This window comes from Taeniopygia guttata, chromosome 18 (genome assembly GCF_048771995.1).
Source record: "Taeniopygia guttata chromosome 18, bTaeGut7.mat, whole genome shotgun sequence".
NCBI classification, from domain to species: Eukaryota; Metazoa; Chordata; class Aves; order Passeriformes; family Estrildidae; genus Taeniopygia; species Taeniopygia guttata.
This window is the reverse complement of record NC_133043.1, coordinates 7,952,720-7,967,196: the sequence shown is the minus strand read 5'-3', so window position 1 is coordinate 7,967,196 and position 14,477 is coordinate 7,952,720. Positions and strand designations below refer to the sequence as shown.

Genomic DNA, 14,477 nt, shown 5'->3' with positions numbered 1-14,477 from the left:
CAGCGTTATAAAACAAGCCAATAAAGTTCTAAGACCATTAGAAAAAGGTCACACACATTACAGTAGGAAATACCTATTTCAGATCTTATCTAGAGCTATGAAGACAAACAGCATTCAAACATCAGAGTTCTGGCCTCTGGAACTTTGGCTTCCTCTGAGGCATGTGCCTTTTCTTCCCCCACAGTGAAGTTTAATCAACACTGAAAGCTTTTTTTCCTCTGTGACTCCAGGCCAGCTCAGTGCACTCCCTCGAGCCAACAAATACTCATCCCACAGGTGAAACAGAGCTTAACTCTTGGTGGCTGGGGGATCGAGGGAAGTTTTAAATAAGATGCTAAAAAAAAAAAATTTTGGTCAGAAAATAGGAGTTTTCTCATCAGTAGTCATTAGCTAAGTTCAGCCAGGCTCAGGAATGCTGGAGAACAGGTGGATCACAACACACGGGATTTGTGAGATTTGGGAATAGAAAAGGGCTGAGCACATCCTTAACCCTCCCCGGAGCAAACAGCGCCCGAGATGTTCCGCCGGAGCTCTGCGGGCCCTCTCTGCTGTTTGTACAACACAACAGCACCATCCAGAGGATGAACACTGCTGCTCCACCTTCCCTTTCCCCACTTTGCAGGATATCAGCTTTATTCCAACTGGGAGAGCTGCAGGGCTGCGTTCAAGTAACCCTTGGGTGAGCAAACGTGAGCCACTGCAGGAGGGCAATGATGAAGATGTGCAGAAAAAACCCCACTGCTGTTCCTTCTGCTGTGTGGGGATCCAGGGAATCCCTCTGGCTGTCCTGGCAGGTCTGGGACCCTGGCAGGGGTCAGGAACCCCCCTGGACAGAACCCCCAGAGACACTGGCTGTGATCTCGGTCCATGGAAAAGAGTTTTCAATCTTACAGGATGAATTACAAGCTCTGAGTGTTTGATATCAGTAATAATTAAGTGTGGCACGGGTGCAAAAGTAAAATTTTAGGATTCTAGATTAGGGGTTCAGAGGGGACAAGATGGAGGAAATTGGGTGTGCCTTGTCCTTTTTCTCCTTCTTCATGCCCTCCATGTTTCACTGTGGTGTTGGCATTTTTCTGTTGGTTCAGGCTGGGGACACACTGTCCAACGTAGGTGACAGATATTGGCACGTTATTGTAAATCCAGCACAGGTAGTTTCTGGTATTTAATGTTTGTACCATCCCACTGAGGGCAGAGCCCCACACGCTGCCCTGCAGGACAGAGCTGCGGCAGGGCAGCAGAACATGTTAGAGATAAACAGAATAAACAACCTTGAAACCAGCACAGACCAATTATGGCTTCTGCTTTGGCAACGGGGCTGACAGACAGAGACTTTCTACAATCTCGGAATCACCAATACCCACAGATTCCGACACTGCTGGTGCCAGGCAGCACCACCTCTCTGCAAATGCTCCTTCCTGCAGAGCTGCAATCCCTTCGCCAGTGCAGAGCAGGAAAAACTGACTGCCCAGTGAGGGATCATCATCCTGCCCTTGATTTCACCACAGCCCGTGGTGGTGCAGTGAGTCCCCAGCTGAATTTCCCTGTGTAATTAAATTAGACACAATAGGTCATGTACACAGAGCCAAGGATCTCTAATTCTGGAGGGTCAGAAGATGGTGGGGATGGTGAGGAACTCACTGTTCTCATGGATCCACCAGAACCCAAAGATTATTTGGGTTTGATCCCATAAATGTGGCAGGGTGCAGATGTCTGTGTCCCACTGGGGAGGCTCACAGCCTCCCTGCCATGCCTGGCCCGGTCCCACTGCCCCTTTTGGACATGTGCTGGGGCTGTTTGTGCTTCCCCAGGGTGACTCAGCTGCCTGCCTCATCTCCCCCTGCAGCAGCATCCCTAACTTGTTTCAACCCTGAAAAATCACAATCCCCACTGCAGGTTTGGCAGCAGCTTTTCATGGAAAACAAAATCAATTATCCCCTTCCTTTGAGACAAATTAAGATGAAACAAACTATGATATGCTTCCACTTTGTGTTTATTGTTCCCAGTGCAATGTAGCATTCCCAACAGCTGAGCACACCGTGACTCAGGACAGCACAAACCTCAATGGCTGCATTCCTGACCTACTTTGGGAATTAAGAAAGAATTTCAGACAGGAGAATTTCCCCTTTAGGTTAAAAAAAAAAAAAAAAAAAAGAAAAAAAGAAAAAAAGTGTCTTACATCTATTCCAGAAGTGATGCCTGTTGTCTGGGATCCAGTGACTGGATGAACTGAATAAGATCTATTCAAATTTTTAAATAAAAGAAACAACAAACCAAAACACAGAGATCCAGGTTTTTTTTTAAAAAAAAATAAATCTGGAATGAGTCAATAAAGGAACTTTAATAGGTGAGGGAGGCGAAGGCAGGGGAAGATAAAAATGAGCAGAATTCCCTTCTGGCTGTGCAGGTAGCTCTGATAGGGATCTGAGATTTCTTTACAGATTGTTTAAATGAGCTTTTTGCAGGGGTTGCTGCTGGACTTGGTGAACCTTGTGCTCCATGATGTGACTGCAGGTGTTTCCCCCTCTGGAGCTGGTGTCAGTTCAGGGAGTTTGATTTGTCCCAGCAGATCCTTGCTGTTAAATATGTATTAGACAGGTGAATTAATGTGAATTTTCCTATATAAAAGAGGTGACTTTTCACTCACGGGGCAGTTTGATTTGTGGAAACCTCCCCTATGCCTGTGCACAGAATAAACAATGCAGAATAAGCAATGTGTCCCTGCTCAGGCAGACTCTGTGTCTGTGATCAGAGTGATGCCTTGAGAAGGCTGATCTAGAGCAGAGCCAGACAGAGCTAAAGAATAAATTAGGGATTTATTCAAAGGATCTCCTCATGGATCCACCTTGGGCAGCACCAGAGCCCAGCCAGGGCTGCACCCAAATGACCCAAAATGGCCCCAAAATGCACGAGCGCTCCCGGGGGCTCTCCCTGGGATCAGTTCTGCTCCATTGGCACCTTGGAGTTCATTGTCCCATTCCAGCTTTAGCCCATCAATTCCCATCCTGCTTGTTTTTCTCTCTCCAGCCCACGGTGTTTGTGCTTCTGGGCACATAAGAAATATAAAAATATTTTGGAAATAAACTGTGAAGCCTGCAAGACAAAGACTAAAAATCAACTACACTTATCTATCCTTTACTTGCTTTCATGAAGAGTTTTGGAAAAGATCCTGATTTCAGTTTTGAGCTAGGGACAAGCCCCATATACAATTTTTCTACATTTCTCTTTGCACAGCTTGACAAAGGAAACTATGTCCTAGGGACACAGCAAGCTAGAGTGATATTTCACATCATGGGACTACTTTTCCCACTTAATTTGTTCATGTTGAATAAGAAGAGGTAATTTTCAGACTTTACATTTAAATTAAGTCATGATTGGTAGTAAAACCAGCTTGAACTCATTATAAATATGCCTTGACCTAAGTGAAAACAATTAGAAGATAAAATGATTCTTAGAAGTCTAGGTGTCTGATGTTCTAGAACACACTTTACTGGGAGACAGCAACCAGATAGCAAAATATTAGGATTCTTGGACTGAAGAGGACTACACAAAATAAAGCAGAACTAATTTTCTAAGAGATCATTCCCTAAAATTGGGTCAGAAAATGATGCCTCCCTTTGTGAGCAGTTACTAAAACCAAGAAAATCCTTCCTGATAAGAAAGTATTTAACAGGATTTCATAGGAGAGATAAGCACACCAGAAGACATTTAGTTATAATTAGGAATGCTCATTGATTTACTCCATTCAAACCACCAAGGACTGCTCAAGACTGTTCAAAATACTTGATAAAAATCACAGAGATTTCCTAAGTATGTAGTTTCCCATAAAATTTTGTATGAGAAGAGCAGGATCTGAGGTGGACACAACCATCCTTGTGATGAACCCAGCAGCCTCTCTGTGGTCCTTTCAGGAGTGTCAGGAGATGTTTGTGTTTCCAGGCTGGATTTGCTGCTGCTTGCTCAGGCATGAGGATGATCTCAATGAGGTCAGCCAGAACCAGCTTGGGTTGGTTTCAAAGGCCAGCCTGAAGGAGGATGAAGTGTTCCTTCCAGGGAGATGAGGGGCACTACACCCTGATCAGGGCACTGATGCCTTGCTTTTGGCTGTTTGTTTTCTAACTGTAGGGTTGGAAGCTTCCCTGCCAAGAGAGGTTGTGCAGTCTCCATCTTTGGAGCTTTCCAAGACCCAACAGGATAAAGCCCTGAGTAACCCCCCTTGGTCTCACAGCTTTAAGCAGGAGGTTGGACTAAAGTACCCTTCAACCTGAGTTATTCTGTTATTTTCATCCATTTTACACCATCATCTTTGGCTTTCTTCAGATGTCAAACTGAGAAAAACTAGGCTTGAAAGTTCATTTGCATAAAGCATGGCCAGAAAAAAAAGTGAGTTTAACTGCTTTGTAGCACTGAGACATAAGACCCAGCCAGAAAGAGGTAAGAAATCACTGTACGAGATGATAGTTCTACAAAGAAAAATTATTAAAAGGCTGAGGAATTACAAGTCTTTTGAAATACATATCACAGGCCTATATGTGTTTGCAAAACAATCTGGAACTGCGAAATAACTACTGAGACACTTTTAAAGCACTACAGCCTCCAGTGTCCTGCAGAACAAGGGCTGAGATGGCTTTTGGGCACAGCCTCCCCTGGCTGCAGGGTTATATATCGTACAGTCTGAGCTGCTCCTTCATGTCCCCTTCTGACATCTCTCCAAAGGTGTCACTTTTTTCCTTCATCAGTCTGAAGATGGCAGCCAGCTGCTCTCTCTGAACCCTGTCGAGAAGAAAAGGAGAAGTAGGAATAGCCAGTCCAGGAGCAAGAACATCACTGTCACATGAAACACGGAGCCAAAGGCACTGTGCAAACCCTCCTGGCTGCAGGAAATCTGTCCCTGTGAGATAAGGCAGAGATAGCCTCTGGTTCTCCTTCCTCCCCCTTCCCATCTATCCCATCACCCTGCACGTCTCTCTGCAACTCCCTAAACGTGGAGATAAACCAGCCTGCTTTAACACTGTCTTTGGAGTTCCTTAGGGCTTATCTATGCTCAAACTTTTCAAGATAACTCGACATGTGGAATTTTATATGACCATCATGTGCCAGTTTAGCAGACTCCATAACAAACCTGGATTAAGATTCAACAGCCCAGTGTGCTTTCCTTCTGTAATGAGAGGATGTAGATAGGGAATCATTCAGAAATAGCTATTAAATTTTAGATGCATATCCTAACTAAAAACTAGAGAGCAGACTACCTCCCAGGCTGGACATGATGTTAATCAGCCACTGGAAGATAAGGTCACGGGTAGGAATTTGCTTTGATTTGAGTTTGTCTGCCAGTGTCCAATGGTGAGATGGACCCAGGTAGCCAGTCCAGCAGTGAGGTGGTCCCTGTGTAGGCAGAGGCTGACCAGTGGATCACCTAGCTCAGATTTTTAATCCCCAGGGAGTCCCATAGTAGATAATTAACCCCCTTCTCCCCATAACAGAAGATATCTTGATTTTTCCCTACCCTGAACCAGTTAACCATTGTACCTCCCATGAAGATTCGTATCTGTGACAGGATTTATTTGTAGGAGGATTTATTCTGCTCATCACTGGGGGGTGGGCAGCACAGGAGTGCCATTTGTAGGCAGATAGCTCATGAACTGATGTAACTACACAAAATTCCCTTTTGGGGCAAGATGAAAATTCCCTTTTGGGGCACGTGGCTCCAGGCAGGGCTGGGATGTAACTACACAAAATTCCCTTTTGGGGCAAGATGAAATTTCCCTTTTGGGGCACGTGGCTCCGGGCAGGGCTGGCTGAGGGATGCAATGTTCCCACTGCCAGACTCCTGCCTGATGGGGATCAGGCTGCTCTATTGCCTAGCACATCTCCTTCCTCCCTCTCCTGTGGGAGACAGAAAGAACTAATGGGGATGTGGTGCTTTATGGCTGTGACAAGGCAGATGTAGTTCCTGCTACTTCAAGGCTGATTTTGTCCCTGCATGAGCATGAGGCCAGAACTCAGTGACAGCTCAGAGCACAGACCTGCCACAATCCCAGCTCCTCCCGCTTGCTCAGCACCTCCCATGGGCTAAAAACACAGAATCTGGCTTTTACTCCCATGTGGTCACCCTGTCAAGAGTCCTCTTTCCTGCCACAACCAGCTTCCCACACAGGACTTTAAACAACTTAATTAATCCATTTAAATGCACGCCAGTGGATAACCTGGGGTAGTCTTCCTGCAAGACCTGTGTGGGCAAGCTATCAGCTATTCCACTAGCAGGAGGGGCAATAATAACTATTGACAGGCAAAACCAGGGCACAGTCTTTGCTTGAAAGAAGGGACAGCATCAACACACCAGCAGCCACCACCCCATGAACAAGATCAGAGGAAGACACTCAGGAATGAGCAGGGAACCTTCTACCCGTGCTCCTGAGCTCCTGCTCTGCATTTTCCCCTCTCCTGGGCTAAGCCCCAGCAGAAGCAGGAACAGCAGCCTGTCCTCTCAGCACCACTGAAGCAAACAGGGCAGGAAAAAAGCAGATCCTGGCTAAAGCAAGCTCGTTTGCCAGTTTTTTTTTCTATTGCAATTAAAATGCAATGGTCCTACAGCCAAACAAATCCTGATAATGATGTGGGATCTTTTGTTTATGGAAGCCTGGATTTGTTTGCCTCTTCTGTAATGTTTTGTGCTCACAGGAAGAGCATGCAGCTGCCCTTTCCAGATGAGAGGAAGGGAAGCAGGGTCATGAGTGATCAATATTTTATTTTACATCACCGCTGGGCACCAGAGGGCACGCTGCCAGTCTGGTGTGGAGAAATTCAATACACAGCTTGGCCTCCTGTGTCTGCAGTGCATCCCAGCTAGGAGTGCTCACACAGGTCTGCATCCCTCACTCCTTATTTCACAAACATCAGCACTGCTGAAACCTCTCCAAAGGTCCATTTCCTTGTCTCCAAAATCAGGATCACAGACAATATTCACGCTCCTTTTTTGAAGCACAACATCAATGCATTTTGGCTCTCCTCTCAACTTTAAATATCATGAGTGTGCATTTGGAAATTAGAAAAAAGAGCTGTTACTGCTGTTACTTGTCTGCACTACATAATCTACTACAAAGGGACAGCAAAACAAAGATAAAGAGAGAAAAGAGCCTGGGAAGGAAGAGTAAGGCACCACAAACATGAAACTGTCTTTGAAGAGGAGCTTCTCCTATCAGAGGTGACCTTGCAAAACAACCTTGTAGTGATCCAGCTTTGTTTGGTTTTGGGTATTTTTTTGGATGAGTTCAGATCAAACATACCCCATCATTCTCTCTTCTCATAAATGCTGTCCTCAAAACTATTTGGATTCAGGAGGTCAAACGGGATTTTACTTGTTGTTAACAAAATAGATTAATTAAGTATTTTTGAAGCAGCCTAATTCTTCTTCATAGGGAATTCTATTTGCATACTTAGCTCCCTTAGGCTCTTTTTAGACATTTCAGTCCAAGACTTTTACAGTTAGCTGGAGGTTTGGGGCAGTGAGCCATAGGTATGTCAGAGATCTGGGGTTTAGGAACTGCTAAGCACCCGTATCCACAGCAGCTGAAATCCTGGGCAGAGCTCTGCACTGGGAATTTTTAAATGCTCTGCAGCCAAACAAGACCAAGAATGCAATACTGCATTGCTTCAGCAGAAAAAGGGGAGTATCCCTGATTTTCCCTCTCATCATTTATGGAAATGTAATCATTTATGGGATAAAAGTAATAGTAGGGCAGAGCATACTTCTAACCTAAAATCCAGATTTTCAACACAAATCTCTTGAGGAAGAAGTTACAAGCTGCTGGAGGTAGGGAGAACAAGCACAAACCAAATAAACTATTCAAAGGTTTATTGGACCAAACAAAGGCAATTTTTACAGATTCAAGCCACTAGAATTACAGTCCTTTGTATAAGAGCCACCATCAGATACAAAACAAACAAAACCAAACAGAAGTAAAAAATACCCAGACAGCCATTTGAGTTGAAGAAAGAGTTTGACTTGCTGCCACTAGCAAAAATCTGGACTTAACTACTGACTTTGCTGGATGTACATATTGCCATGTAACTTAAACAGAACGGATATAAGGCATTCTTTGCATAGTTGGGTGCTTGGGACACAGTCAGCCAGCCAGTACCGAGGAGAGACAGAGGCTGTACCAGCAGGATGTTGAAGCAGAGGGTCCAGATGTGCCTAAATTCATATGCAAACCACTGAACAGCTGTCAGCTGGAGGGGGCAGCCCAGTCTCTACTAAACCTGAAGCCTCCTGCTGTTCTTTAAACAAGCCCATTTAGGAAGAGTTTGCCAACCCCAGGCCTGGAAAGGACAACTGTGCACAAGGTTTCAAGTATTGTCTGCATAGGAATTCAAACAGACAAATTAAAAAGCAGCCTGTTGGGCTCCTGATATGTTTGCAATGTTAGCCAAGAGGCAGTGACACAGAAGCTTTGGAGCACACATTCCCACCCAGCCTGGTGCTTCTGCAACATCACTAAAGGACTTGGACCCTCTTCTCTCTCTCAAAAACCAGCTGGCTTTGATTTAAAACAGAGTACGTGCCCAGCCAAATTCATCTGCTCTGTGTGACAGAGCTGAGGGGCAACACTGAGCTCCCATGGACCAGCAGGAGAAGAGGGCACTGGAACAGCAAGGAGGCAGAGGAATGGGGAGTGTGCCTCTCCCAGGACCTCCACTATCCCATCCTGGGCCAGAGGGATGCCACCGCTGCCTTCTTGGGTCTCTCCTCTTGGGAACTGGACTGGGGAAAAGTGATGATGCAGAAAATAACAGCAGCCAAAGTGTGGTCTCTCCACCGCAAGCGGAACAGCTAAACTACCAAAAACTTCATCACTTCTTGAGTATCCTGTGTACCTACAGAATCAGCTCTCTGCTAAAATAACTACAGAAGCAAGATCTGAGTCAGCCCAGCCATCGTCTGCCATCCCTCACCTGGACCCCGCTTTGTCCCTCCAGCCCTCGGAGTAAAGCAGCTTTGTACAGCACTGGAAATCACAGGCAGCTACCAGCCCCCAGCAATAAAGAGGAGTTTGACCCCAGGACAAAACAACTTGAGATTCTGGTACAAGGTCCCAGCTGGTCTGAGAGCAGAGCCACGGTTTGCCCACCCCAGGAAAAAAAACAACATGGATTTCATGGCCTAATATATGTAGCAAACACAACTATTAGACTTGTTGCATATTTAGTATTCACTTTGGGTTTTGTTTGGGGGAGAGGGAGGAAGGCTCTTCCCAGTCCCCCAAACACAACTCAGGTCACTGCTCGGGCCCAGCCCCAGTCCGTGGAGCCACACAATAGGATATCCTCAAACTTGACAGGAGTTTTTGAAGAACTCAACTTCAGACCAAGAGGGGATCCCAAGTTTTGAGGGTTTATGGATTTCTCTTATGGGTGTGTTTGGTTGGTTTTGGTATTTCTCTCAAGCCTTTAATGATGCCAAGGGATGCCTTTAGGAGGAGGCTAGGGACAACTTCATATAGTCTTCAGGTCTGCAAAGAGAAACAGGGAGAGAAATCATTTCAGTCATTTCACTGCTCAGGTTGGTTCATTACTATTCACATAAACGAGCAGGGAGAGGCCTCGATGTGTGTGTTGGGGGGAAGGTAAGGCAGCTTGCCCCTCAGGGCAGGACAAGCTGCTGTTTGCAAACCTCATGCCTCTGAGAAGGACTTTGCTTCATCAACTGCAGCAGGATAGTCAAAACCAAACTGGAAGTGCAAATCCTCTTGTCTGGCACCAAGCTAAGTAACAAACCTTCTGAGTGACTAATAAGAACTGGAGGAGCCAAACTAATGAACTCCAGGGGTTCCTGCCTCACTGTCCTGTGCAGAGCCTCCTGGGGCTGCTGGCACCCTAGGCCAGCCCAGATTCCTCCTCCCACAAGCCAGATGAGCCAGGAACAAGTGCTGATTTCACAGGCCAGTGTGCCTGAACTGCTCGACCTTTCTCAGTCTTTCTACAGATGAGTCTGTTCAAGGGAAGGAGGTAAAATCCCCAGGCTCCCTGCAGGCCACTTCCTTTTGATGGGAAGCTCTCCCAGTGTCCCAGGGAAAGAGGGCGAGATGTGTTTCATGTATGGGGACATCCAGGCACCCCCTCCACGCAGCAGAGCCAGGATCTAAAAAATGTGGTCCTTTGTTATCAGCTGGAATCTTCCAGCCACTCTGCCCTTCCTGCCCCAGCATCTCTCGTGCTGGGTGAACCATCCACATCAGGAACCAGCTGGCACAAGGCTGGACAGCTGCCCACGGACACAGAGACCTGCACTGGGGTAGAGGGAAGCTACAACACACCTCACCTACCCTACAAACACATCCAGACACACCCCAGCCTCATTCCTCCTGGATCCTATGGGGTTCGTGGTCCATAACACCTGAGCCACGTTCGGAAGCCCCTTACTCCAGCTAGCAATGCCATGAGGGTGAGGAACAGCATCTTCTGCAGCATCCTGCCCTCTCCAGCAGCCTGGTGAGCCGGATCCCGGACGTGGCCCCGGGGTTACCTGCCGGGGCTCAGCGCCCGTCCCGTTCGGACAAAGGAAGGAAATTCTCCGGAGTGGATAATCACCCTGCGGGAGCCACAGCGGATCATCCCGCTCAAGGCACGCAAGCATAATCACATTTCACGTGTCAGGCCATAAGCTCGTTGCCACGGGGGCCCAGGAGGGGAGGTCCCCTCCAGCGTGCCACAGGTGGAGCAGGGAGGGATGGGGGACATCAAAAAGAGTGGATGAGTCCCTCACAGGGACATCTGCACAGGGACAGGGTGACAGCTGGGGTGAGAAGATGTCAAAACCAGTATGACCCTAATGGAGGATGTACTTCAGAGCCAGGAATTCCCATCTGCACAACAGGGATACTCCTTCCTGGTCCTGGAGAAAGCTGTGAGGGGAACTGGACTAAAGAGCATGAGGCAGTCCCTCTCTGGGACACTGGGGCCATACAACCTCCCTGAGGCTGAGAAGCTCTGGCATTTCAGCCACAGAACCTAAAAACTTTAATTAGCTTGGGATGGAGGCCCAGAGATTTGAGCCACTGCTTATCCCTGGCTCCTCCCTCCTTTCCGTTCTCCTTGGATCAGCGTGCTTGCCCCCAGCAGCTCATCAATCAAACCAGGTTAGGGTCATCTTTTGCCAAAAGCTGTATCCTTTCTTCAGATAAAGATTATCCAAGTATCTCTGCTCTTACCCAAGTCACCGAATCACATGCTTTGTCAGCTGGACATGGTTCTGTGCAAGAAAAAGCTGGAGAAGGCCAGACAAAAAGCAAGTTCTGGAATGTGAGGGCAGAAAAAAGCAGGTCCTGGAATGTGAGGGCAGCTCAGGGACTGAAGGTCTCAAAGAAGCATGGAAACTGCATGTCCTAGTGGCCTCAGGAGCATCCCTGCTCACCCACAGCACTGACACAAGGCTTCTTGCTTTTGAGAGAAGACAGCACCTCAGCTCTGAAAAACAGGGGTTACTGGTGGCATTCCCATCTGCATCTATCTCTCATGTGTGCAAAAATCCACAGCAGCTCAGGAAATCTGTAGCCCATTCATAAACTTCAGCTTTCCAAAGGAGTCCTGACTCACTCTAAGGAGAGCCCTACTGTGACCATGTCTGGGAATTGCTTGTGCCCTTTTAAGGAATAGTTTCATTCAAAAAGATTATTTTCAGAAGCACAGAGCATTCCCAGCTCATTTCCCTGGCTCAGGACCTCGTCAGGCCCATCAGTCCTTTGCTCTGAAATCCTGTCAAGGAAGGTGGATGGCAACCAGGCTCCAGACTCTTCTCACTCCAACCTTGGATTAACCCTTGAGGATGAGGAGCAGGGAATAAAAGCCCTTAGTGCTGGGCAGACCTGGCAATGGGTGGTTGAGATTTCCCCAAGAAGTTCCCTCCCATCTCACTGCTGGGGATGGTCCCATCAACACTGTCCCCGATTTTTTACCACGGGGGCAGCTACCAACTCATTTCTGGTGGTGACTATAACCCACTCTTGAGGTATTGCAGGAAGAATATGGAATGACACACTAAATCTAAGCTTTCCTAGTGTCTCCTAAAGTGTGAGCCAGTTGCTTCAGCCATTCAGCAAAACACAGAGAGGACTTAAATGCAGAACAGGGAGACAGTGCTTAGAAAAGGGAGAAGGGATTGAGTGAGAGGTACCAAAAGGAGCATCATCAACACAAATCTGAAATTCCTCCACTGGGACAGAGAAGCTGGAAGGTGCTCTGGGCTTTGGGAAATACCTGCTGTGCCTCGAGGCTGCCAGAAGCAGTGTGACCAGGGAGCACAAGTGTCACTGGCTTTAGGACAGGGGCTGGTGAGGAGCCAGTGGGATTGAGGGTGGGATCACCCCCAGCACACCTCGCCCACAACTGTTTGAGGCAGAAGCTGCCCACACTGCCCAGCCAGAGCAGCAACAGCTGAAAAGGCCAGAGCACAGCCAGGGAGGTGGCTGGGTCTCCTGACCAGCTCATCCATCCCTTGCAACACTGCTGACCACCCCAGCCAGCACCACAGCAGTGGGCAAACCCACGGACAGGCTGGGCTGTGCTTTCCTCCATCACTCCATGTTTGCTCTCCAGCTCACTGAACACCAGTTTGCTCCCAGCCTGGCAAGCTGCCCCAATTCCCTGCATCCCTGGGTCCATCCTAGCTGCAGGGGAGCCCAGGACAGGCAGAGCAGGGCTCCCAGGGAGTTAGCAGGCAGAGAACAGCCAGCTGCCCATGCTGCACAAGGTTAAGCAGAAGCAGATGAAGACAAGTCATGAGCACTGGGTGAGGAGACACAGAGAAGCAGCCACAAGCCAGGACAATTCAGTGCCTGAGCCAAGAAAAACCCCAGGAGCTTAAGCAGAATTGCTGTCTGAACTAAAATCTCATGTCAAAGCAGGGTCACAGCCTGCAAAGGCTACGGGGGAGTTTGCAAGGGTTTCCTCTCTGGGATGGGAGAGGAGGAGATGGGAAGAGGCTTCCTGGTCTCCTCTTCCCTGGCTTTCTGAGGGAGGCATCCTGAGTTACTGTGTTTTTAAAGCTTTTGGGGATTCATGACTCGATCATGACTATAAATAGGGCCAGGGCTCCAGTCCACTGCCATCTCGTAGCTCAGAGGACATTCTCCCCAGGGATATGGAGGCAGGGACAGCACCAGGCCACCAGCAGACTTCCTCCTCATCCAAGTGAATTTGGGCACCTACAGAGTGAGCATGAGGGGGAGCCCAGCAGGGATCCCCAAACACACAGTGCATGAGGAGGTGGGAAGCAAACACACCTCATGCCCTGGGTGTTTGGCAGCTGAAAGCAGCCTTGCCCATGGCTGGTGCCATCCCCGTGGCTGACAGCTGCCTAAAGCAGTGGCCACGCTGCCCTGCAGGGTGCCATGGCCCTGGGCTCTGCCCCCCTTGCTGCTGCTCCTCCTCCCTCAGCCCAGGACGACTATCGTGCTGCAGAAGATGAGAAGCAAACAAATAATAACCCTCACCCCCCAAAAAAGCCCAAACTTACCAGCTTCCCTCATCCAAAAGAAGCACCATGCTGGACAGGACAGGACAGGACAGGACAGGACAGGACAGGACAGCCACTGGGTGGGGGAAGGTTAGCAAAAGGGAGGAGAAAGAAGCCCAGTTCCCATGCTGGGAGAGGGGAGCGAGCAGGCAGGCCAGGGTTATGTGATGGCAATGCAGGGGGTGGACAGGGACAGATGCCAATGGACAGCTCTCCAAAAATGCAACCTCCCCTGGCCCTGTCCACCCACCTATTTTTGGAGGGCTACTACTGGAGATGTTTGAAATAGGTCAAGGTCTGTCAACACAATCATTAAACCTCTGCAGCTGCTTCCTGCCCTTGTGTGCTCCAGGGCTGTCATCACCAGCATTGTCTCATTCAGAGTTCAAACTTCAGCACAGCTGTCCCTCAAGCCACAGCTGCATCCCACTTTCATTCTGGATGCCTCGTAGAGCAGGGAAAGGTCTCTCCTCTCTGGCATTCCCTAGAACCAGGGTCTACCCTGCCTTGCTGAAATTCCAGGGTCCAAGCCCAGTTTTTCTTCAGTGCCCCATAACCAAGAGGCACTCTGAGCCCAGCTGGGGAGCAGGCAGGTTTCCATTGCTCAATTACCACTGAGAAAAGGGCTGAGCTTGACCTTTACAGCCATCCAATTCCCCTTGCATGAACTGAAATTTGCAGTCGAGCCCTAGGCTTAAACCAAACAGTGTCACCTCAGCCCATCTGTGGCTGGCCAGGAGGTGACAGGAGAGGACTGAGAGGCAGGAGGAGAATTTGCTCCTTGAATGGGTCACCTGGATGTGAGAACTGAGCCCATTAGCCAGGGAAACTGGGCAGCTATCCCCATCTTCCCTACACTCTTCCAGAGGCTGGCAGTGGTCTGGGGGATCTCCCGCTCCATCCAGGAGTGCCCCTGCCAAGAGCAATTTGGTGCCATTCATCAGACCCTGTTCAATGGGTCTGC

General features: G+C 48.4%; 1 protein-coding gene across 6 annotated transcripts in view; it reads right to left on the bottom strand.

Annotated features, from left to right (window-relative positions):
• Window positions 1-2,312: 2,312 nt before the first annotated feature.
• MXRA7 (matrix remodeling associated 7) overlaps window positions 2,313-14,477 on the bottom strand; it is a 28,895-nt gene continuing 16,730 nt past the window's right edge. For 5 of the 6 annotated variants that reach the window (XR_005982083.2, XM_030287166.4, XM_030287167.4 and 2 more), the window contains one exon: window positions 7,839-9,512. Coding sequence is in view for 2 of the 6 variants with exons in the window: in XM_030287170.4 (XP_030143030.4) it covers window positions 9,473-9,512 (40 nt within the window). In the remaining 4 variants the exon portion in view is untranslated. Of the gene's footprint in view, window positions 4,774-7,838; window positions 9,513-14,477 lie in introns of those variants that run through there. The other variant, XM_030287164.4, reaches the window with a different exon arrangement.